Consider the following 27,362-nt stretch of genomic DNA (forward strand, 5'->3'; position numbering starts at 1 on the left):
TGCCTGGTGGAAACAAAGTTAAATGAAGCAATAAAAATAGACATAGATAAAAGGTATAATATATGGAGGAGAGACAGAGTGGGTAAAGGAGGAGGAGTCATGATGATGTTAAGGAAAGATGGTGGTAAATCAAGTGGAGTTTGAGGAAGGAAAATCAGAAATACAGTATATTAAGATACATATTAATAAAAAGGAGTTAACAATCATTGGAACATATGTGCCACCAAAACAAACTCATGGACTAACCAAGAATATAGAGACATGATAGATGACACAATAAGGAGTCTTACAAGAATCATTAAAGAAAGGAGAAAAGTGATATTGGTAGATTTCAACTGTAAGGAGGTGGACTGGGAAAATTATGAAAGTGGTATGAGGGAAGATGCCTCGGGAGATAGATTCCTGAACCTAATGATAGATAATTTGATGGTCCAAAGAGTAAAGGAAAACACAAGATTCAGAGGAAACGATGAGCCGGCGAGATTGGACCTAGTTTTACAAGGGATATACCAATTAACGATGATATAAGATACAAGTGCCCATTGGGAAAGAGTGACCATGTAATATTAGAAATGGATATAGAAGAAGGAAAGGAAGATAGAGATGAATCATACAAAGGAGACCGATTAAATTACAGAAAGGCTGATATTGAGAATCTCAAGAACTATTTTAAAACGTAAACTGGGAGGAGATGGAAAACTCATTAACGGTTCAAGAGAAATATAACTTATTTTTGGAAATATACAAAACTGGGGTCAGGGAATATGTCCTGAAATATAGACCTAAAGAAGAAGGAAAGAAAGATTGGTTTAATGCAAGATGTGCTAGGGCAAAGGAGAAAAAAGATGGAGCATGGAAAAGGTGGAGAAGAAACAGAAATCCAGAAAATAAGGAAAACTTCAAAACAGCAAGAAATGAATATGCTAAGGTGAGAAAGGAAGAAGAAAAGAACTATGAAAAGGACATTGTCGAAAAATGTAAGGAACAACCAAAATTGTTCTACAGATTCATAAATGGAAAAATAAGACAAAAAGAAACAATAGAAAGGTTAAAAGGAGAGAATGGAATGGTGGAAGACCCAAAAGTATGGCAGAACTGTTAAATAGTAAATTTCATGAGGTCTTTACTAAGGAATCCAAATTTGAAAGACCACAGGGTAATAGAGAGACTGTCCATATGAAAGAGATTAAAGTAACCAAGCTTGAAATAAAAAGTTGATGACGGAACTAGATGAGGAAAAGGCAATGGGACCGGATGAAGTCTCAGGCAGAATACTGAAAGAATGTAGGGAAGAACTAGCAAGTCCTATATACAACATCATAAAATGCTCAATAGAAAATGGAACAGTGCCAGTGGAGTGGAAAAGAGCTGAGGTGGTTCCCATATATAAGAGCGGAAGGAAGGAAGAACCTTTAAATTACAGACCGGTATCACTAACTAGTGTAATATGCAAGATGTGTGAAAAAGTAATAAAGAAGCAATGGATTGAGTTTCTTGAAGACAACAAATTATTATCAAATAGCCAATTTGGTTTTAGAAAAGGTCAGGTCATGTGTAACAAATTTATTGAGTTTCTACTCTAGAATAGTTGATAAAGTACAAGAGAGAGAGGATGGATTGACTGTATTTATTTAGATCTAAAAAGGCTTTTGATAAAGTGCCACATGAAAGATTACTATGGAAGTTAGAGGAGAAGGGTGGCTTAAAAGGAAGCACATTGAGATGGATGAAAATTACTTGAGGGGAGAGAAATAAGGACGATAGTTAAAGATATGAAGTCCAAGTGGAGAACAGTAGACAGCAGAGTGCCACAGGGTCAGTATTGGCACCAATACTTTTTCTCGTATATATATGACATGCCAGAGGAGTGAACAGCTACATAAATCTGTTTGCGGACGATGCGAAACTGTGCAGAGTCATTAAACAAAAGAGGATTGTGAAATACTACAGGAAGACTTAAACAAGATCTGGAAATGGAGTAAAAATGGGAGATGGAATTCAATGTGGACAAAAGCCATGTCATGGAAATGGGAAAAGTGAAAGACGACCAGTGGGAATCTATAAGATGGGAGATGGAGTAGAACTAGAAAAAGTAAAAAAGGAAAAGGACTTGGGAGTGACAATGGAAGAAAACAATCAACCGGTAAGCCATATTGATAGAATTTTCAGAGAGACGATAATTTGCTAAGAAATATTGGATTAGCATTTCACTATATGGACAAAGAAATGATGAAGAAATTGATAAGTACTAAAATAAGACCTAGATTGGAATATGCAGGAGTTATGTGGACCCCCATAAAAGAAACACATAAGGAAATTGGAGAGACTACAAAAATGGCTACAAGAATGGTTCCAGAATTTAAAGGGATGACATATGAGGAGAGACTAAAACTATGGATCTACCAACCCTGGAACAGAGAAGAGAGAGGGGATCTGATACAAGTTTATAAATTGATTAACGGAATGGATCAAGTGGATAATGAGAAACTAATCCTGAGAGAAGAATATGACATTAGAAGCACAAGATCGCATAGTAAGAAACTGAGGAAGGAAGATGTCTGAGAGATGTTAAAAAATTTAGTTTCCCGCAAAGATGTGTTGAGACTTGGAACAGTTTGAGTGAGGAAGTGATGTCAGCAAAGAGTGTACATAGTTTTAAAGAAAAATTGGATAAGTGTAGATATGGAGACAGGGCCACACGAGCATAAAGCCCAGGCCCTGTAAAACTACAACTAGGTAAATACAACTAGGTAAATACACACACACGGAGCGCTGCCATTGAACAGGACATGCATCTGAGCAGCTCGCAGAGATTACTACAAAACGAGTTGGTCTCAGGCCTAGACATGTGTACAGGGGGAGAGGGGGCCATAGGTTCTCCTATCTCCTAATCAAATAAGTGTTACATCACATATAAGGAATGAATAACGAGTGAGAGATGGAACCAAATAGCGCTGCCAGGCAGGTGTATGGCGGAATCAAAACATACGCCGAGTGATAACCAACGCTTTATGGAAACTCTTATTGGTTTAAGGAAACTGACTGATGATACTATGGAAAAGGATTTCTCCAGTTTCAGGCATGGTCGAAGTAATATGAGAAGGCTTATTAATATAGAAAGAGAATTATGATATATGAAGGAGGTGATGTCCAGTCTCATGGGCAAACAAGACTGAATGATAATGAAGAACACAGCCCTGAAATTGAGAGTAGCTGAATGTGAGAAAATCATTGCAATAAACCAGGAACTGAAAGAGGAGATTCAGGAAATAATGAAGCAAAATGACGTTCTACAAAACCACATGCCAAAATTATGAAAACTCTTTAAAGAGATTGCAGGCTAAAGTGCAGGATGGGATTACAGACAAGGCAGGTGGTCTAGGTGATAACAAGCTGAAAGAAATAAGAAATGAATGGAAACAAGAGCAAGAAGAGGAAAAGTCAAATTTTCAGAAGTGGTAAGGAGACAAATTCAAGAGAACACGAAAGTTGCTGTAATAGAAGTTATCAAGGAAAAGGAAGATTTGGTGTGGGATGCAGTGGACAGGAAAAAAAAGCTTTGTGATTTATGGGATGACTGTAAAGAAAAATCCAAATAAATTCATGAGAGAACGTGAAGAAAGGGAAATGGCCAAAACTGTTATCAAACGAGTACAAGACAGCACACAAGAATTTGACCAGGAGGTGGAGGAGGTGATTAGGCTGGGAAGATACAATGAAGGGGTTAGGAGACCAATGAAGGTGAGAATGAGATCTCAAGTGGCTGCAGAGGAAATTATGGCTAGAAAAGGGAAGCTGGCCAATGATGTTGATCACAAGGAAATATGGATAAAAAGAGATATGAACTTAGAGGAAAGGGAAAAGGAGAAAGTGCTAAGAAGTGAAGCTAAGGAAAAAAACGAGAAAAGGACAGAGATAGAGAAGAAGAATTTTTACTGGAGGGTTCTGGATATGAGACTAAAGTAGTGGTATCTAAGGAAAAAAGAGGAGGTCATGGAGGAGGCAATAAATTAGGAGTGACTTATACTAACATAGATGGGTTGTTATCAAGCATATTGGAAGTTTAAGATCATTTGAAAGAGAAAAAGCCGGATGTAATGTGCATTGTTGAAACAAAACTGATAAAAGAGATCCATGTCAACTTTAAAGAGGAGGGATATAATACCCTGAGGAGGGAAAGGAAGGATAAAGGGGGAGGATGAGTGCTAATAATGGTTCGTGATAATATATGTGTGGAGGATGTGCAATATGGTGAGGACAAAGTAGAAGTAATGGGAGTAACAATCAGAACAGAAGATTTGAAGATAAGAAAAATTATAGTTACATATGTTCCACCAAAGACTAATACATGAGGATCAGAAGAGCATAAAGATATGCAAAGAGAGGTGATAAAGTGCCTAGATAACATGATAAGAAGAGATAGAAGAATACTCTTAGTTGGACACTTTAACTGTAAAAAAATAAACTGGAGAGAGATGGAAGTAATGGATAATGCTGGGCGAGAAAGTGTTACAGTTGACTATGGTTAATACAATGGACCAGTGTGGAGGAGTTAACAAGGTACAGGGGAGAAGAAGATCCATCGTTGCTTGCCCTAGTTTTCACAAAGAAACCAGAGTCCCCTCCAATCATACAATACCTTAGTCCAATGGGGAGAAGTGATCATGTGACATTAGAGATGCAAATGCAGGAAGAAGATGAGATAAGTTACAGAGAGGATTATAAAGGAGAGAGATTAAATTATGCAAAAGCAGATTTTGAAAAATTAAGGATTTATTTTGCTGATATTGAGTGGAGAAACATTATGTGCAGAAAGACTGTGCAAGAGAAATATGATATATTCTTACAGAAATACAATGAAGGAGTAAAAAAGTTTGTTCCTGTTTATAGAGTTCAGAAAAAAATACATGCTTGGTACAATGCTAGATGCATACAAGCAAATAAGGCAAAGGATAACGCGTGGAAGAAACTCTTAAAGCAGGAAAATTCTATAATAGTAGGCAGTACAAATATACTAGAAATGAATATATTAGAGTAAGGAGAGAGGAAGAAAGAAAGTTTGAGAAAGATGTAGTGGATAAAAGCAAGGATGAACCCAAACTTTTCTACAAGTTTATAAATGGCAAAACAAAGAATAAGGAAACAAATGAAAAAATAATTAAAGAAGGGAAGACATACCAAACAGAGAAGGAAATGTGCAAAATAATGAATGAGAGCTTCAAAATAGTGTTCACTGCAGAAAATAATTTCACAGAACCTAATAGAACATTGGATTGACATGAATTACAGGAGATTGCAGTGCACAAAGATGATATTGGAAGATTATTGGATAAGTTGGAAGTCAGAAAAGCAATGGGGCCAGATGGTGTATCAGGCTGGGTGTTAAAAGAATGTAAAGAGCAATTACTGGATCCAATTTGGGAAATAATTAAAAGTTCAATAAATGAAGGGAAAGTTCCCCTAGAATGGAAGAGAGCCAACATAATACCGATATTTAAAGGAGGAAACCACTAAACTACAGACCAGTGTCACTTACAAGTGCCTTGGGGAAGTTATGTGAAATAATTATCAAAGAAAAATGGGTTAAATTTCTAGAAGAGGAGCAAGTCATATCGAACAGACAATTTGAGTTCAGGACAGGGCGATCATGTGTATCAAACTTATTAAACTTTTACTCCAGAGTTATTGCAGGACTTGAAAACAGAGATGGATGGGTAGACACAGTATACCTGGACATTAAAAAGGTTTTTGATAAAGTCCCGCACGGAAGACTTCTTTGGAAACTAGAGAACATAGGAGGACTGCGTGGAACCTTGCTTGAATGGACAAGAGATTATTTGAAGGACTGTCTGCTGTTGCAGGAACATTTAAACAAGATCTATGAATGGAGCAAGAAGTGGAAATTGGAGTTTAATGCCAAGAAATGCCACATAATGGAACTAGGAAAGAATAAGAGAAGACCAGTATGGAACTATTTGATGGGAGAGGAACAAATAATGAAGACTAAAGAGGAAAAAGATCCTGGAGTGATCATACAAGAAAATCTGAGCTCTGATAAACACATAAGCAAGATATTTGGACAACATATAAGATGTTGACTAATATGAGTGGCATTTCATTACATGGATAAAAATATGATGAAAAAAATCATCACAAGCATGATACGCCCAAGGCTGGAATATGCAGCAGTGGAATGGTCTCCGAGCTCTAAAAAGGATAAGAAAATTGGAAAGGATACAGAAGATTGCTACAAAGATGGTGCCGGAATTAAAGGACCTCACATGTGAAGAACGACTGAAGGAAATGGGACTGCCAACCTTACAAGATAGAAGAAAACCCAGGAACCTAATAATAATATATGATAGTACAGTAACTCTTGATTTACGCGTGTTTAATTTACGCATTTTTGTTAAGACGCAACCGAAAAAATAATATAATTAATTAAATTTAAGCGATTGGTTTCCTTATACACGATTTGACCCAACCACATTTTCAAACTAAGAGCCAGACACAATTTCAAACTGCACGCCAGAGAGTTCCGCAGCTGGCTGATAGGTGGGAGCTCCGCTGCCATGGACGCACTCTTCTGCTACAAAGTGATGCAAAGAGAATTTTCCAAGAAAAAGTGCCAGACCACTATGCTACAGTTTTTCAAGAAAACACCAGTGGAAGATGTAGTACCAGAAGAGGATGTGGACGATCCCGTGAAAGCAGAGGAAGCGCAGGTGAATGATGAAGTCCTTGACTAGGAGATGGACAGCAACAGTGTGTGCTTGTGAGGGGTGAATTAAGACATTGGCGTCCTATGTTTATTTTTTTACTAGCGTTTACTTTTATACTGTGGGATTATTTTTGATAAGTGAATTTTTGTTAAAAGTGGAAAAGCTAAGAGGGAGATGGTGACTGACTGTGGTGTGAGTGGTGAAGGCAGTGATGCAGTGAGTGTTGTGTTTACATATTCTTTGTTTTGTTGTTTTCTCTTATCATTTTTTGCTTTCTCTTATTATTTCTTGCTTTTCCCTTTACTTTAAATACACTTCTAGTATTTAGAATGGTAAATAATAAAAACATGTTAACTTGGCCAAATAAATAGAGTATTTTGTACGAATGTTTTTGGACCACATCCCGCATCCCCCCTATTATCTATTGTTTCTTATGAGAATTATAAGTTTATTTTACGCGAATTTTGATATACGCGATGCCTTTTGGAACACATCTATCGCATAAATCAAGAGTTACCTGTATATTGAAAAGACAGACAACGAAAACCTGGTGCTGTTGATGGAAGAAGATGGAAGGACAATAGGACATGAAAAGATCAGGATGAGGCAGTGTGAAGGATATTGGAAAATACAGTTTTCCACACAAAACGGTGAAAAAATGGAATACATTGGACAATGGAATTGTTACAGCACATAGTGTGTATAACTTTAAAGAAAAACTAGATAAAGGGAGATATGGAGACAGGACATTATGAGCCTCACTCGAACCCTGTACAATACAACTAGGTAAATACTACTGAAAGTGCGGATGAGATCTCAAATAGAGTCAGAGGAGATAATGACAAAAACAGGGAAATTAGCTGAAGATACTGAAATTAAAGATACAGGCAACTCCTGCTAACGAACGGGTTACATTCCTAAAAAAACTGTTCCTTAAGTGAATTTTCGTTAAGCGAACCAATTATAACAAGTTTGACTCCTGACTTGAACTTTCATTGAGAGTAAACAAAGCGAGAGTGCATCATAGTACAGTGAAAGGTTTAATGAAAATAAAAATTATGAAGTTAAACATTTAGGCAGTTTAATTTGAGTCATTATAATGTACACTAATGTATGTATGTACGTAACTTTATAATGTTGATGATCTTAAATTTATGAAGGGAGGGAGAGTGGAGCAGGAAATACGCTAGCCAGCAACCTGTGGAATGTAAACAAAGGGCGCATCACTGTACCACATACAAAACTTATGTACCACATTTCCACAAGGCTTTCCATTTTATCCATTGTAGAGTCATGAGTTCAGGTGTTTTTTTTAGATTGCAAGGAAGATATGGTATCACCAGTCTTCTTAATAGAGTCTGCTGACTTGAAAATAGTAGAGACAGTAGATGGAGTCAAGCCATGGTGGTGAGCAATGCTACTAGTTTTCTCGCCTCTCTCGTGTCTGCGAATAATATCCAGCTTCACTTCAAGAGTAAGAGACTTCCTGGTCTTCTTAGCAATGCTAGGCGACATTGCAGGGCATTTTGGTGGCATGTTGAGCAAGGGAAGACGAGCTGCTGCTGACGCTGTTACTGTTTTGAACTAGGGGGAGTTAGTGGTGCATGTTTTGTCCATGAGAGGCGCTGGTGTATTCAAAAGCCTGTCGGCTTGCGTGATACAGTGGGGCTTTCAAACTTGGAAAAAGTTACCTGGATAAAATTTCGTTAAAGCGAGTTTGGTGTTCATTAAATGAGCAGATGGTAGTAAAAAGAAACATTCGTTGTAGCGAAATTTCGTTTTGTGAACCTTCGTTAAGCAGGAGTTACCTGTATATGGATAAAAACGGATATGAACGTGGAAGAGAAAGAAAAGGAGAGAATGCTAAGAAATGAACCTAAAAAAAAAAAAAAGAGAAAAAGATGGAGTTCAAGAAGATGAAATTCTACTGTTGAGTTCTAGATTAAGACTGAACAAGTGGTATCTTTGAAAAAAGAAGAGATATTGGAAGAGTCAAGAAATTAAGAGTGACATACATATTTCAGATAGGTTGCTGTCCAGTGTGTTGGAGGTTAGAGACTACTTTAAGGAAAGAAGACTGGACGTGATGTGCAAAGTAGAAACAAAATTAAAGGAGGAGATCCATGTTAACTTTAGGAAAGAAGAATATAAAAGTTGGAGAATAGACAGAAAGGGAAAAGGGGGAAGAGGAGTGCTAATAATAGTTTGAGATAATATATGTGTAGAGGAAGTGCACTATGGGGATGGCATGGCAGAAGTTATGGGAGTAACAATCAAGACAGAAAAAGGGAAAATATGGAGAATCATAGTCACGAATACATGGAGAGCATAAGAACATAAGAAAAATGCAAGGAGAGGTGATTAAGTGCTTTGATAATATGATAAGAGGAGATGGAAAAATACTGTTAGGAGACTTTCACTATAAAAGAGTAAACTGGAGAGAGAGATGGAAGTAATGGGTAATGCTGGATCATAGAGCGAGGAGTTGTTATAATTAACTATGGTGAATACACTGGATTAGTGGGTGGAAGAATCAACATGGTACAGAGCAAAAGAAGAACCAACATTGCTTGACCTAGCATTAACAAAAAAGCAAGAGCCCCCCTCTTAGCAAACAGTACCTTAGTCTGATGGGAAGAAGTGACCATGTAACACTAGTATTGGAAATACAGGAAGATGTGATAAGATACAGAGAGGAATATTAAAAAGAGATTAAATTATGCAAAAGTGGATTTTGAAAAGCAAAATTCTTTTTTTGGTGAAATAGATTAGAGGAACATTATGAACAGAAGGACAGTACAGGGGACATATGAAACATTCCTAGAGAAATATAACAAAGAAGTGAAGAAATATGTATTTATCTACAGAGTAAACAAAAGCATACAAGTCTGGTACAATGGCAGATGTGTAGGAGCTAAAAGGGAAAAAGATAAAGTTTGGAAGAAACTCAAAAAGCAGAGAAACGAAAACATCAGAAAGCAGTGTAAGGATGCGAGATATGAATACATTAAAGTAAGGAAAGAGGAAAAAAGAAACTTTGAGAAAGATGTAGTGAGAAAAAGTGTCAAGCTTTTTGACAAGTATCTAAATGGTAAGATGAAAAATAAGGAAACAATAGAAAAATAATTAAAGGAGGAAAGACATACCAAACAGCAGAGGAAATTAATGAAATAATGAATGAGAGCAAGCGACATTGTATGGCTGGCGTCAGCAGCAACCATGTGCACTACCCAGATGAAGGGGGGCAGATGACACAGCACGTGAATGAGCCAACCAGTGGGCCTAGGGAGGTGGTTGCCCCAGCATGCAAGCTAGCCAATCAGTGGACAGAGTAGCTATATATATATATATATATATATATATATATATATATATATATATATATATATATATATATATATATATATATATTTACCTACTAACGTTTTCAGAGGCTCTGTCACGCTGTTTTTTACAAATAACTCGATAACGATGCATTGTACGTGTATAATGTTTTGGAAACGGGCTATTCACCCCTTGTGCTAATTTTTGACATAAAGCTGATTCATCTTAAGTTAATACTTAGGTACTTTACTTAGAACATCATGACCATATCCAGCTTGTGGAAGTCATGGCCGGACTTAGCTGGCAACCATCAAAACAACGTTCTGTATAAGCCCCGCCTTCCTGATCCCTCTTCCTCCTTCCTCTATATACTCCATTCATGTTGTGTGGGAATGTATTTCCCCCTACTTCTGTCAAATTGTCTTTTTTTCAATACTGACGCATGTACATGTACTGAATGAGCACTAAGAGGGTAATATGAAAAAGTAAATGAAAACATGTAACTTCCCAACTCAGGTAACACACCCTGCCATTTTTTGTAGTCTCTCCAATTTCCTTACGTGTTTCTTTTTATGGGGGTCCACACAACTCCTGCATATTCCAATCTGGGTCTTATTATAGTACTTATCAATTTCTTCATCATTTCTTTGTCCATGTAGTGAAATACTACTCCAATATTCCTTAGCAAATTATATGTCTCTCTCTGAAAATTCTATCAATATGACTTACCGGTTGATTGTTTTCTTCCATCGTCACTCCTAAGTCCTTTTCCATTTTTACTTTCTCCAGTTCTACTCCATCTCCCATCTTATAGATTCCCACAGGTCGTCTTTCACTCTTTCCCATTTCTATGACATGGCTTTTGTCCACATTGAATTCCATTTCCCACTTTTTACTCCATTCCCAGATCTTATTTAGGTCTTCTTGCAGTATTTCACAATCTTCTTTTTGCTTTATAACTCTGCACAGTTTCGTATCATCTGCAAACAGATTTATATAGCTGTTCACTCCTTCTGGAATGTTTATATATATGAGGAAAAGTATTGGCGCTAATACTGACCCCTGCGGCACTGCGCTTTCTATTGCTCTCCACTTGGACTTCATATCTTTAACTACCGTCCTTATTTCTCTCACCCACAAATAATTTTCCATCCATCTCAATGTGCTTCCTTTTAAGCCACCCTTCTCCTCTAACTTCCACAGTAATCTTGCATGTGCCACTTTATCAAATGCCTTTCTTAAATCCAAATAAATAGAGTCAACCCATCCCTCTCTCTCTCTTGTACTTTATCAACTATTCTAGAGTAGAAACTCAGTAAATTTGTTACACATGACCATCTTTTTCTAAAACCAAATTGGCTATTTGATATGAATTTGTTGTCTTCAAGGAACTCGATCCATTGTTTCTTTATTACTCTTTCACACATCTTGCATATTACACTAGTTAGTGATACCGGTCTGTAATTTAAAGGTTCTTCCTTCCTTCCGCTCTTATATATGGGAACCACCTCAGCTCTTTTCCATTCTACTGGTACTGTTCCATTTTCTATTGAGCATTTTATGATGATGTATATAGGACTTGCTAGTTCTTCCCTACATTCTTTCAGTATTCTGCCTGAGACTTCATCCGGTCCCATTGCCTTCCCTTCATCCAGTTCCTTCATTAACTCTGTTACTTCAAGCTTGGTTACTTTAATCTCTTTCATATAGACTCTCTCTCTATTACCCTGTGGCCTTTCAAATTTGGATTCCTTAGTAAAGACCTCCTGGAATTTATTATTTAATAGTTCTGCCATACTTTTTGGGTCTTCCACCATCCCGTTCTCTCCTTTTAACCTTTCTATTGTTTCTTTTTGCCTAATTTTTCCATTTATGAATCTGTAGAACAATTTCAGTTGCTCCTTACATTTTTCAACAATGTCCTTTTCAAAGTTCTTTTCCTCTTCCTTCCTCACCTTAACATATTAATTTCTCGCTGCCTTGAAGTTTTCCTTATTTACTGGATTTCTGTTTCTTCTCCACCTTTTCCATGCTCCATCTCGTTTCTCCTTTGCCCTAGCACATCTTGCATTAAACCAATCTTTCTTTCCTTCTTCTTTAGGTCTATATTTCGGGACATATTCTCTGACTCCTGTTTTGTATATTTCCAAAAATAAGTTATACTTCTCTAGCATCGTCTCTGAATTTTCCATCTCCTCCCAGTTTATGTTTTTAAAATAGTTCTTGAGGTTCTCAATATCAGCCTTTCTGTAATTTAATCAGTCTCCTTTGTATGAATCGTCTCTATCTTCCTTTCCCTCTTCTATATCCATTTCTAATATTACATGGTCACTCTTATATATCATCATTCATTTGTATACCTCTTGTAAAAATTAGGTCCAATCTCGCCAGCTCGTCGTTTCCTCTGAATCTTGTGCATTCCTTTACTCTCTGGTCCATCATATTGTCTATCATTAGGTTCAGGAATCTTTCTCTCCAGGCTTCTTCCCCCATACCACTTTCATAATTTTCCCAATCCACTTCTTTACAGTTGAAATCTGCTACTAATATCACTTTTCTTCTTTTTTTAACAATTCTCGTTAGTCTCCTTATTGTGTCATCTATCATGTCTTTATATTCTTGATTGGTCCATGAATTTGTTTTTGGTGGTACATATGTTACAATGATTGTTAACTCTTTTTTATTAATATGCATCTTAACATACAGTACTTCTGCTTTTCCTTCTCCACATTCCACTTGGTTTATCACTATCTCCTTCCTTAACATCATCATGACTCCTCCTCCTCCTTTACTCCCTCTGTCTCTTCTCCATACATTATACCTATTATCCTAGTCTATTTTGATTGCCTCATTTAGTTATGTTTCAGCCAGGCATACAATATCTGGATTTTCTTTCTTTATGTAATCTCTTAATTCTAATTTACTTGATAAAACCCCGTCTATGTTCGTATACATCATTTTTAGTTTCTTACCTTTATGATTTTGAGTTAAACTTGTTCCACTTTTTTCTCTTCCTTCTTGTTTATGTACCATTTCCTTATCCTGTCTCCTAGAATTCTCCAAAAAAATGCCTTTTTTCCTCCTCTGACCTTTCATTATTTTTTTCCCTTACTGCTGCTGCCAGTTCATTGTATCTCTTCCTTTCTTCCTCATTTCTATTTTTCTTTATATGTATATATATATATATATATATATATATATATATATATATATATATATATATATATATATATATATATATATATATATATATATATATATATATATATATATATATATATATATATATATATATATATATATATATATATATATATATATAATATTTCTTCTGTTGCTGCTTGTGACTTTAGTAGTATTTTAATTGGACTCATTTTTCTTTCTTGATATGGTTCCATTCTGTTTATTTTTTCTACTTCCTCTTCTAAGTTCTGCCTATCTTCGTCGTTTAGATTTTTTAGTAGGTCTTTGACTGATTTCATTTCTTCTTTTTCTCTTCTTGGTCTATATTTTATATATTTTTTCTTTTATTCCAAATACGACTACACTCTTCTTTTTTTCTGCAATTTCTCTAACTAGATTTTCTTTTGTCTTGAGGATTCCTATCATTTTGTTTGTCATATTTTCTTCTTTTTCTTTTAGTTGTTCTTGAATCACCTCCTGAAAATCAGCCTTATCTTTCTTATCTTGGACTCTCCATGCTTGTACTTCTTTTTTAATCACGTTCTGTACTCTTTCCTCTTCTTTGTTTACTAGATCTTTCAGCTTCTCTTTTTATTTCTCGGCTTTACCGAGTCCTTCTTCCATCTGCTTTTTGTAGTTAGCTACTTCCTTTTTCAGTTCTTCGTTTTCCGCTCTTAGCCTAGCTTCGTTTTCTTCCACTTTTTTTTATCCTTTCTCTCAGTTTTATAAACTCTTTTTCCTGTTCTTCATTCTCTTTAATTTCCATACTCTCCTTTATCAATTTATCTACTAAGCGTTTCAGAGAATTTGAGGGCACGTTTTTCTAGAATAACTTTCTTAGGAACACGCTTATTATTATGAAATTTTGCCACAGTGTATTTGACACCCTCCCCTAATATCCCAATGTGTCATGAATCGTAAACAGTATATAATAATGGCACTTCTCCCTTTAAAAATAGGAGAAAGTCACTTATCCCTCACGAAGAAACGGACAAGTGGTGAGAAATGGTGACGAGAGAGAGAGAGAGAGAGAGAGAGAGAGAGAGAGAGAGAGAGAGAGAGAGAGAGAGAGAGAGAGAATAGGGGAATAGACGGGAGGGAAGGGAGGGGAGGAGGAAGGAGTGAAATATGGGGAGGGGAGGGAGTGGAGGAAGGAGTGAAATATGGGGAGGGATGGAAGAGAGGAGGGTAGGAGCAGGGGAGGGACTATGTGGGTGGAGCTTGTTACTACGTCACAGATAGTACTACGTCACCATTTCTCACCACTTGTCCGTTTCTTCGTGAGGGATAAGTGACTTTCTCCTGTTTTTATAGGGAGAAGTGCCATTATTATATACTGTTGACGATTCTTGACACATTAGGATATCTGGGGAGGGTGTCAAGTACACTGTGGCAAAATTTCATAATGATATGCGTGTTCCTTACAAAGTTATTCTAGAAAAATGTGCCCTCAAACTCTCTGAAACGCTTAGTAGTTTACATTCAATATTCAACACTCTCTTAAGTAGTGAAGTATTCGAATCTGATCTCTCCCTCACCAACATAGTCATCATTAGCTTTCATTTTTTCCCTAGTCTCATGTCTGCATTTTGATGGAATCTCTTCTTTACTCATGATTCTTTAATAATTGATTTCATGAAAAACAAGTCCACACTACTTGCCCAGGCCATTGTAAATACTGTACAACAGGTATGTAGTGAAGATCAGCTGATTGTCGGAACGGCTCTAGTGCGTCCTTCCTCGACCGCGTCTGCTGTGTATTTACCTAATTGTAACATACGGGAAAGGAGCTATGCTTGTACTGTCCCGTCTCCATATCTACTAATGTCCAACTTTTTCTTAAAATCATGAACATTCCTTGCGTTGACCACTTCCACATCCAAACTATTCCATGTTTCCACACTTCTATGAGGAAAGCTATATTTTTTCACATCTCTCCTATAAGCGGCCATCTTTAGTTTTTTTCCATGCCCTCTCGACACTCTTTCATTCCACATACACAGATCTTCCCTGTCCATTTTTTCCATGCCATTCATCCCTCTGTATATCGCTATCAGGTCTCCCCTCTCTCTTCTGTTTTCCAGGGTCGGAAGTTGCATCCTGTTTAGTCTGTCCTCATAAGTCAAATCTCTCAAGTCAGGCACCATTTTTGTCGCAGCCCTCTGTACTTTCTCTAATTTTCTTATGTGTTTCTTCAAGTTCAGAGCCCACTGTATTGTTGCATATTCAAGCCTCGGTCTTATCATTGAAGTAATTATTTTCTTCATCATTTCCTCATCTAAATATACGAATGCCACTCTTATGTTCCTCAATAAGTTAAATACTTATCCAATTATTTTGTTTATATGTCTCTCTGGCGATAGGTCATTGGTAATTGTCACCCCGAGATCTTTTTCTTCATTACTGGTTTTTATGTCTTCATTTCCTATCTTGTACATACCCCTGATTCTTCTTTCACTCTTGCCAAACTCTAATTTCTTGCATTTTGTCGTGTTGAACTCCATTTGCCATGTACAGCTCCATTTCCATATTCTGTCCAAGTCTTCCTGAAGTAGTTCGCAATCTTTGTCACATCTCACTTTCCTTAACAATTTTGCATTGTCTGCAAATAGGCTCACATAACTGGACACCCCATCCACCATGTCATTTATATAGACCGCAAACATTACTGGTGCCAACACCAATCCCTGTGGAACTCCACTCTCCACCAAGCCCCACTCTGATGGTCTGTCCTTAATTACTGTTCTCATTTCTCTTCCTACCAAAAGTCTTCCATCCATTTTAGCAAACTGCCATGCACTCCTCCTACCATTTCAAGTTTCCAGATCAGTCTCCGGTGTGGTACCTTATCAAAAGCCTTTTTTAAATCCAGATATATTCCATCAGCCCAACCATCTCTTTCTTGTATTACATCTATCACCCTCGAATAGTAACATATCAGGTTTGTTGCATGAACGCCTCTTCTAAAACCAAATTGACAATCACAAAGTATGTCATTTTCTCCAAGAAATCTGTCCATCTATTCTTCACCACCCTCTCACACATCTTAGCTACCACACTTGTAAGTGACACTGGTCTATAGTTCAATGGGTCTCTTTGTTACCTGATTTATAAATTGGGACAATGTTAGCTCTTTTCCAGTCTTGGGGCACTACACCTTCCCTTAATGAGGCATCAATTACTTCACAAACTTTCTCTGCCAGTTGTTCCCTGCATTCTCTTAAAATCCATCCTGATACCCCATCAGGTCCCACAGCTTTTCTCACTTCTAAACTCCCCATCATATTCTTGATCTCCTCCACAGTTACTTGAAACTCCTTCATAATCCCTTTCTGTTCCATTACCAGTGGTTTGTCAAAAGCAGTCTCCTTTGTGAATACCTTCCGAAAGCATCCATTCATAGCCTCTGCCATTTCCTGGGATCCTCACTGCATACTCCATTTACTTCTAAACTTTCAATACTTTCTCTATTTTTGATGTTGTTGTTCACATGTCTGTAAAAAGCCTTGGTTGGTCTTTACATTTATCAATTATATCCTTTTCTTGTTTCTTTCTTTCTTCTCTTCTAATCAACACATATTCATTTCTTGCTCTTTTGTAACTTTCCCAATGCTTAATCTGTCTTTTCCTTCTCCACCTCTTCCATGCATCCTCTTTTCTTGTTCTAGCCTTTTCACATCTATCGTTAAACCAGTCCTGCTTTCCAACTTCTCTATGTTGTCTTATTGGTACAAATTTTTCTCACCTTCTTTGTATATTTTTATAAATTCCTTCCACTTTTCATTTGCTCCTTAGCACTCTTGAATTTCATCCAATTTGTCTCTTGAAAAAATTTCTTTAGGTTTCCAAAATCTGTCTTGGCATAATTCCATCTTCCCACTTTATATTCTTCATTTCTTCTAGATTTCTCTTCATCCATCACCTTGAACTCCAAAACTGCATGATCACTCTTTGCTAAAGGGCACTCCACCCTCATCTCCTCAATGACCATTGGCTCTGTACTAAAGACCAAGTCCAGTCTTGATGATGCTCCCTCTCCTCCAAACCTAGTATCTTCTTTGACCCACTGAGTTAACACATTTTCCATTGCCAGTGTCAATAGTGTATTTCCCCATGTTGTCTCTGATCCTTCCATTGACCAGTCCTCCCAACACACCTCTTTACAATTAAAATCTCCCATCATTATAGTTCTTTCACAGCCACCCAACATTTCTTCCAGACATGTTCCTGTATCTCTTATCATTTCTTCATATTCCTGTACTGACCATGCATTTGTCTTAGGTGGTACATACACCACTATGTAGTGCCTCTTTTTTCCTTCATTAGTTTCTGCTCTGATCTTTAGCACTTCTGCCTTTCCCATACCTTCTTTCACTTGATCCACCTTTATATCTTTTTAACCAGCAACATCACTCCTCCTCCCATCTTACCTACTCTATTTCTTTTCCAAACATTATATTTCCTTCTCCAACCATCATCAGGTCTTCTCCTCTCTCAGTTTTGTTTCAGTAAGACCCACAATATCTGGGTTCTTGTCCCTCAAGTAATCGTTGAGTTCTAAAATCCCGATATCACTCCATTTATGTTGGAATACATTACATTCCGCTCATATTAAGTTTCTTTAGTCCTTTCTTACTGTACTTTTCTGGGTTATGAACCACTTCCTCAGTCTCATATCCAAGATTCTCCAGAAAACTCTTTCTTCTCCTCTTCTGTCCTCTCTTCATTTTTTTCAAAGCCTCCTTTCTCAACTCATTTAACATTTCTCTTTCCTTTTCACTGAGATCTCTTCTCAACCAAATCTTCCTTGTTGTTTCCTGCTGGGCTAGCCTCCATGACTTCTCCACCAATTCATCTACATCCTTTTGTGACTTAAGTTTGATTCTTATTGGCCTCATACCTTCTCCTGTGAACTTTCCAATTCTATGGAAGTCCTCTATTTCTTGTACTAGGTCTTTTCCCTCCTCCTGCACCACATTAATGATATTATTTATCACCTTTTTTATGTTTTTCTCTCTCCATTTTACTCGGTGTCTTATCCTCCTCCACACCAAATATCACCACACATCTCTTTTTGTCTACAGTTTCCCTCACCAATGTCTCATTTGACTTAATAACCTTCACAACTTTCTCAGCAATCTTCTCTTCTATGATCTGTTGATCTATAATTTCAGTAAGGCCCAAAGTTTTCTCCCCAGACTCTTTGATTTCCTTTTCCAGACTTGCAACTTTGTAATTTACCTCCTTCCTTTCCACTTTCTGACTTTTTTCCATTCAGACTGCTTCTCCATCACTTTTTCTAACGACTCTCCACATTTGTCACAATTCTTTTTAATTAACTTAACTTCCTCTTTCAATAATGCATTTTCTCTCTTTATTTCAGCGCACTCTTTCAGTACATTGTCATAACTCGTTTCCAGGCCCCCATACTTTTCAAACAGTTTTTCAATTTTACCTTCCAACTCCAGAATTTTCTTGACATAAACGCTCTTCTCCATTATTCCTTGAAATCCTGTGAAGTCTGATTCATCTTTCGAGTTCGCGGCCGCCATGTTGCGCAGATGTGTGTGTGTGTGTGTGTGCATGTGTGTGTGTGTGTGTGTGTGTGTGTGTGTGTGTGTGTGTGTGTGTGTGTGTGTGTGCGTGAGCGGGGAGTGCAAACGAGAAGTGGGAGCAGAGAGCGCAAGTGTGGGGTGGGAGCAGAGAGTGCAAGTGAGAGTGAAGAGGGGAAGTGCAAGCAGAGAGTGGAAGCTTCAGTGGAAGTGAGAGTGTGAGTGGAGAGCATGAGCGCGAGCACTTCAGTAACACCCCAAAAATGAGCAGATGAGAAAAAGCAGAAGGGTCTGGCCTGAAAGAGCACAGGAGTGCGAGTGGAACTTAATTTTGAGAGCACTTGCCCAGCTCTGACAGAATGTGGCTCTAGCCCATCAACTCTTCTTCCTCTTTCTCCTCCTCCTATCTACAAATAACCTTTTGCCTTCCCCTGAACTATTCTAATCTCACCTTCTTGATTATGGAAGTCATTTCATGGGCTGACCTTGGTGCTCCCCCCACCAGCTGTCTTGTACAGGTGTCCAGGGTGGCAGCATGACCCACTAACAACACAGTTCCTCCTGCACAACACAAGAGAGAGCATATGTCAGGAATTACTACATATGAGAGAGAGAGAGAGAGAGAGAGAGAGAGAGAGAGAGAGAGAGAGAGAGAGAGAGAGAGAGAGAGAGAGAGAGAGAGAGAGAGAGAGAGAGAGAGAGAGAGAGAGAGAGAGAGAGAGAGAGAGTACATAATAACACTAGCAAGAAGAAACATCTATAACTTCAAGACTTACATATAAAATGATATGGATATAGGACAAAACAAACTTGACACAAATTCCATAAACAATTAGGTTCATATCTTTCTCCTTATACATATACAGACAGACACACACACCTTGAGCCTGTGTGGTGTTGATAATACTCTGTGTGACATAAGCGTTACGCCCGTAGTATTGCTCGCAGCTCTCATGGGTGTCCTTGAGTTCCTCCCGGCAGATGAGGGGGTCGTAGGAATGGTTAAGGTTGAACCCGGCAGCTGAGAGCTCGTCCAGGGTCATCCAGACAGGCATCCCATCGTGGTACCAGGCCAGCCACTCGAACAGACCTGGCTCGATATTGATTGGCATATGTTCTGCAATTCCTAGACCTGCCAGCAAAGACACAAATGATGTGAATGGAAAAAATTACTTGCACACTGCGATAGAATATGCACTGGTGTAACTTCACGATCACAGCACTTCCTGCATAATATCCATAATGCCTGCCATTTTGTTTACCTTGACATTTTTTCTCAATTTGCACTTCTCACTACCATCTCTGTACCATCACACACTCAACAAAATCCTCATTCATACACACAAACACATTTCCACAAACCTCTTTTCTTATCCCATGCAGACATATATTGCCAAATTCCCTTACTTACCAATCCTCAAACTTGTAACATCTACACTTAAGCAACTGCAAATTCCAGATTCCTGCTACATTCATTTACTTGTCCTTCATCTTAATATCCATACCTTTCTGTCATCATCATCATTATCATTATTTTAATCAATGTCTTTAGTTTTCCCTTATGGCCCTGGACAGCATACAACTCTAACACTTTTTTCATGATCTCTTCTCTAATATTTATCCTTCTTATCTTTCTCCACATATTGTTTGCAGGTGTTCAGTCTTCTCACCAGTCCTGCTCTCATTACTCACCTCGGAGAATATTAGTGCAAGTCTGGACGCAACGAAGGGATGGTGAACAGAAGACATGGTGGACCTCAATACCGCTGGCATGCATGGCACGGCCCACCAGGCTGGCTTGTAGCAGTCCCACCTGAGTGAGAGGGCAGTCCTTGTAGAAGCTGTGGGGTGCCCCAGAACGATCAGGTAAAGACTCTGGCATGTTGAGATCCCGGCGCTGGTAGTGGTCTGCATGGAGAGTGGTGGAGACTAGTGGCGGGTGAATACAGATTGTAGGTGGAAGAGTAACAATGATGGCCAATGGAAGGGAGAGGATGGTGGAAGAGGTCAAAGTAAATGGATGATTAGTGAAAAGGAGTGGGTGGTAAAGTAACATCAGGGGGTGGAGATGGATCAGAAAAGATATTTTGAACTTGCATATATCGATAACTAAAATATAATTTTTTACACTTTTGATGGCTTTTAGCAGTACAGGTGACTTTAAGTAATTTTGGTGACTCTTCTAGCAGTTCTGGCATTTTTACCAGAAAATACTTCAGAATAAAAAAAAAAAAAAAAAAAAAAAAACACATGGGGAGGAAGATGACATGGAGTAACTGACTGCTTGGTGTTTTGGCATTAGTACAAGAAATTCATATTGCACTATGAATAATAAAGAGGAACACTGCAGAACCCACCTGCTTCATCAAAACAGAAGCGTATCCAGTCTCCAAAGGTAAAGTCGACTCTCTCTCCATGACGCACTACGATCACCTTACGTGGACCCTTAATGGGAAACTGATACAGTTGCCCTTCCTTCTTTGGTTTCTTAACCTGTCAATGTGGCTAAAATAAGGAGTTTTGCTTACATTTACTTCCTTCACTTACAAGTCGGGCTATACAGTGGTACCTCGACATATGAATTTAATTCGTTCTGTGACGATCGTTGAATATAAAAAAATTGTATATCAAATCAATTATTCCCATAGAAATTAATGGAAATAGAATTGATTAGTTCTTGTGATATGAATTTACCTCACAAAAAATTAACATGCTTTAAATACCAACCAAATATAGATTTAATATAAGATAAATACTTTGTTTATTGTATGCATGATATAAATGTACTATATTGCCCAAAATAACAACTTAATCTACAAAACTCAGGGCATGTCGACAGACGCTTAAGCTTTTTACAGCTATATTTGGCTATTTTCTTCCCGTTTTCTTTGCTTGTGAGTTGGCAACACTCATCAGGAGTAAACATATGCTCTATGTCACTGTGTCACCAACGATGGATGGTGGGAGTGACAGTGATTTCATGGTGTCTGATTCCGCCACCTCTCCTGCGCGCCTTACTTCTATACCTCAGGTCTCTCGCCATGTTGCGGGGAGACAACTTTTGAATGAGAGTGGTATCAGAACAGAGAGAGAGAGAGAGAGAGAGAGAGAGAGAGAGAGAGAGAGAGAGAGAGAGAGAGAGAGAGAGAGAGAGAGAGAGAGAGAGAGAGAGAGAGAGAGAGAGAGAGAGAGAGAGAGAGAGAATACAAGGGCCCGTTTTCTATCGCTCTAGCCAAGGCCGCTGAACCTGATTGGACGCAAGGCCACGTAAACCAATGATGCCACCTCATTCAACCTGTGATATTTTGGTAACCATGACATCTAGAGACTTCTGGTTTTTTGCATTGCAAAAGAGAAGAGTTGCTTATGAGCAGAACACCATTTATACTCACTCATTTATTGAATCTCTAGATGTAATTAGTATGTGAATACAGTCTATTTTGTGTGTTTCTCGCCAAACTTTTAATTTGGGACCCATGACCTTGAGTTCACAAAACTTAAGTAAAAATAAACACTGCCGAGAAGCACAGACACATACATGCACAAAGAATGAACAATGATACACAACGTGGGCTGAATGTTTGGGTGGACGTGGGTAGCCAAGTGATCGCTGCGCCACCCACCAATGGCTATTCGTATCTTAAAAAAATCTTCATATTTCAGGGTGTAAATTATAAGAAATTTTTTGTCATATATAAAAAAAATCATATATTGGGGTGTTTGTATCTTGAGGTATTACTGTATTGTGATTCACATAAATTTGTTTTTTAATTTACTATTTCAAATCAAATAATTTAGTACCTTCGTACCTTTTCTTCATTCAGGAATAAAGAATTCATATCTATGACAAGCTCTTAGAATATATTGAAAGACGAATTAAATGGTACAAAAATTTAGAATCTTGGATTGATCTCTATAAGTCAGTGTTTCCCAAGAAGAATAACTTATAATATATCATTGCTTACTTGTAGTAAATCTTTTAGTTGGAATAATATCAGTCGTAACAACTCTCATTAAAGTCACTTCACTCTTCATTCCCTTTACATGCAAATCATTCAGTAAAACCTTCTATCAGTGGTTACCTTGAGCCAATCTTTCCAGCCCATTGAGTCAACACAACTCTATATTCTTTCCTCATTTCATAAATTCATAATGCTATTTCCCTATTGTATGAGATGGCTTTCTATTTGTTTCTCTGGCCAAGTAGCTAAATTATTGGCAAGTCAATACTGTCACCCAACATGACAGTTAGGTTCCTGAGCTCGTAATTTACGGCGAGATTCGTGTTGGGCGAATAATAGGCCCTATGGGAAAATAGGGGGTTAGGTTCTCAGATCCTCCCCAAAAAACACTTTTTTACCAAAGACTGAAAAAAATAATAATAAATAAATGGAGTACCAAACACACATTTTATTTAACTACAGTACTAGTACAGTAACACTCCACTTAACGAACAGGATAGGGGGTGTCAAAGCTGTTCGTAGAGCGGAAATTCATTAAGCGGAGATAATTTTCCCATAGGAAATAATGGAAATAGGGGGGATGTGGTCGGGGCTGGTCCCCAACATTGTATGAGACGGCTTTCTATTTGTTTCTCTGGCCAAGTAGCTAATTTATTGGCAAGTCAATACTGTCATACCTCACCCAACACGACAGTTAGGTTCCTGAGCTCGTCATGCACGGCGAGATTCGTGTTGGGCGAATAATAGGCTCTATGGGAAAATAGGGGGTTAGGTTCTCAGATCCTCCCCAAAAAACACTTTTTTTACCAAAGACTGAAAAAAATAATAAATAAATGAAGTACCAAACACACATTATATTTAACTACAGTACTAGTACAGTAATACTCCACTTAACGAACAGGATAGGGGGTGTCAAAGCTGTTCGTAGAGCGGAAATTCATTAAGCGGAGATAATTTTCCCATAGGAAATAATGGAAATAGGGGGGATGTGGTCGGGGCTGGTCCTCAACATACCACATGGGTAAAAAAAAAAAAAATATATATATTATAACGAGCCTCCAGTCCCGCTCGTTACTCTGCCTTCCCTGCTTCATTGCTCCACTCAACTCCGGCGTTCGGACCGGCCGTTGCAGCCACGTTATCGCCTACGTGGCTACGTAGAGTTCTTGAGTGAAGCGTCGGGGTTTCATTCACCTTACCATTCGACCCCGCACCAAGGCAACCTCCTACACACCGGCTGACTGGGGAGTCAGTCATCATCTCCATGCAGCAGAGGACGAGGCTTCTCTCCCTGGGGGGGCTCGGTTAGCTTCCTCGCTCTCGCTTCGCACCTCGCACCGGTACTATACACACACTCACCTCACATACACCCATACACACCAGTGATGCATACACCTATACACACCAGTGATGCATATACCTATACACACCAGTGATGCATACACCTATACACACCAGTGATACATGCACCTGTACACTTCAGTGATACCTACACACACTTCACACACGTGCACACTCCACACACATTACCACCACCACTAATATTGCAACCTGGGATCTTTATTTATTTCTTAAGTGTTTGTTTTGTTAATCTATTTATTTATATATTGCCATCGGATGACAATCACTGTCTTTAGTTAATGTAAATACACAATCATATGGGTAACTTATTTCCTTTTTGTCATCCTTATGTACGACCGTAGCTACAAACTCTCACCTATCCACAGCTGCCGGTCACGATCGTAGCTGCGTCCTTTGAGAGACTAATAACCCTAGACAGATAACCAGTTACCGGTCGTTACATAATTGGGGGCCTGTCCCGGAGCCTAATTAGTGATTATTTGGTTCCAACTGGTGGTTATAACATCTTGTTACACTCACATTCTTTACAGTGACTACACATTGCCATTAACCAGTACCTGCAGGTGCGTAAGTGAGGTAAGTCCCTATTGTGTTTGTATACTTGATAACACCTTACCTTTTAAATTCTTATACTTAAGCCTCGTGTAGGGTATCGTAGGGTCATTAACGTGCATATTCACCATAGGTAGGATTGGTCGAGTCGAATCTCGTAATTCTTGGTGGCCCATGTCCTCCTCCCTCACGCGCTGTACCGGTGACTTGGGAACCAACGGATGTTCCACATCAATCCATTAAGTTCACTAAAAGTAAACTTGACCTCTTCAAACTCAAAAGAGTACTTATTGCCCACTAGGATTGCTTTAAGAGGGTAAAGCATTAGTAGGCATTCTTTAGGCTCGTTCTTTCTCTAAAGTGAACACAACTCAGGGGTCGCGCCCCTCTCACTCTCTAACTCTCTGCTCAGTATGCTATTTACTGCTCATTGCGTATTACATATCACTGAGACCTCGTAACGCGATCGCTTCTGTAGTTTGACTCTACCCATTGTTAGTTTCTTAACTCAAGTGAAAACCTTGGGAGATAATTTGCGGTTGAGTAACTGACAATCTTATATCATTTCATACCATCTCATTATTTGCGGTAATTATTACACAAATAATCAATCATGGCTCAAACACTTGACCACGAGGAGTTTTGGGTAATCCTTCAATTGCCGAGCTCAAAAGTAAGAGAGTAACAAAGGATCAACTAAAATACATAGCTAGTAACTTTGGCATTCAGTTTTCCCATGACACTCGGAAAGATGTCCTAATGACTCTAATACTAGCTCATCTTGGTGAAGATAAGGAGATTACTGAGAAACGGGAAATTTCACTAATAGATAGTAGCCTGGCTCTTGAAATAGAGAAAGTCAAATTAGCTGTGCTGCAGATGAAAATAGAGCATGAGAGACACCAACAGCAACAACAATCAGAAGCTGAAAAACAGTGGCAGCATGAATTGCAAATGGCTCAGATGCAGCTGTCTTCATCTGCTTCAGTACATATCAGTAAGCACTTGCCACTACTTCCCCAATTTGTAGAAGAAGACCCTGACACTTTCTTTAGTCAATTTGAGTCGCAAGCTGCAAATTTGGCAATCGAGAAGAAATATTGGGCGTTGCTGTTAAAATCCAAATTGACGAGTAAGGCGTTAATCGTTGTTAACGGACTAGAACACCACATGGATTACGAAGTCATGAAACAGGGGTTACTTACAGCTTACTCCATTACTCCTGAAGGCTGTCGGCAAATGTTTCGCAACTTAAACAAAGCCCCGAATCAAACATATCTTGAGTTCGAGTCGGACAAACTTCGAGCTTTCAAAAAGTGGCTCCAAAACTCGGCAGTAACCCCTTATGAAGAACTCATTAATTTGATGGTGTTAGAGGAATTCAAAAGGAAGGTGTCGTTCTCTATCAGGCTGCACATTGACGATAGGGATGAAACAGATTTAATGAAGGCTGCTGAAATAGCAGACAAGTATTCACTAACAGGAATTGAGCAATGCTACACTGGAGAAAAGATCTATATACTTGATTTCCATGGGCCTTTAGCCATGCCTCTAGCTAAAGTAACTATTGATTGCCCCCTTGTTAAGGGTGAAGTAACAGTAGCGGTATGTGATAATGAGTCCTTACCAATACCTTAGTGTGAATTTATTCTGTGTAATGATTTGGTGGGTGGTAAGGTATTTCCTCCTCTTAGAATCAAAGACTCTCCCTTAACTTATATAATCCTACAGAGGAACTGGAGAGTACCCAACCTGGTTTGTTTCCTGTGTGTGCTGTAACGCGCTCACAAGGTCGGCAAACACCACCTCCACCACCCACACCTCACACGAGCCCTCCTTCTAATCTTAACCAGCTGTTCTCAGAGAAGATATTGTATGAGGCACAGAGGGAGGACTCTCCTTTGTCAATATACCATGCAGAGATCATTCCTAAGGACTAGATTACTCACTACCCCTCCTTTTACTATCAGGACGACATACTTATGAGAGTGTTCAAACCACCCCAATTATCTGATGATGCTACTTGGGCTGAAGTCCACCAGATCGTATTGCCTTGTAATTAAAGACAACTGGTTATAGAGATCGCTCATGAGGCTTTTGCAGGACATCTAGGTATCACAAAGACCTGTGATAAGATATTATCTGAATTTTATTGGCCTGGTATGAAGAAAGATGTAGCCTCCTTTGTAAACACTTGTCATACTTGTCAAGTAGTGGGGAAGCCAAACCAAATCATTCCCTCCTATCCCCTACAGCCCATTCAAGTCCCTTCTGAACCATTTACAAAAATTGTCATTGATGTTGTAGGACCATTACCAAAATCTAAGAAGGGAAATCAATATATCCTCACTATTCTAGACCCAACAACCAGGTATCCAGAGGCCTTTCCTTTTAAAAACATTACATCTAAAACCATTGTATCAAAATTAACCACCATGTTTACTACTTTCGAATTCCTCAAGAAATACAGAGTGATAGAGGTACCAATTTCACAAGCGATCTCTTTAAGGCAGTAATCACAGAACTTGGTATCACACAGACTCTCTCAACTGCTTACCACCCGCAGTCTCAGGGTGCCCTAGAACGATGTCACCAGACCCTTAAATCACTCCTACGGAAGTTTTGTCACGAGAGAGGAGACCAGGAATGGGATGAGGCTCTTCCCTATATGTTGTTTGCTATTCGAGAAACCCCAAATGAGTCCC

The 27,362-nt window shown here is 38.5% G+C and overlaps 1 protein-coding gene across 1 annotated transcript in view; it reads right to left on the minus strand.

The window, feature by feature from the left end:
• Positions 1-27,362, minus strand: part of LOC123511339 (protein UBASH3A homolog) — a gene marked incomplete in the record, with an annotated part of 138,084 nt that overhangs the window by 31,481 nt on the left and 79,241 nt on the right. The window contains 4 exon segments of the mRNA XM_045267140.1: positions 19,233-19,342; positions 19,662-19,913; positions 20,474-20,689; positions 21,139-21,274. Of these exon segments, the coding sequence (XP_045123075.1) occupies positions 19,233-19,342; positions 19,662-19,913; positions 20,474-20,689; positions 21,139-21,274 (714 nt within the window).

This window comes from Portunus trituberculatus, chromosome 31, assembly GCF_017591435.1.
Source record: "Portunus trituberculatus isolate SZX2019 chromosome 31, ASM1759143v1, whole genome shotgun sequence".
In the NCBI taxonomy this organism is placed as follows: domain Eukaryota; kingdom Metazoa; phylum Arthropoda; class Malacostraca; order Decapoda; family Portunidae; genus Portunus; species Portunus trituberculatus.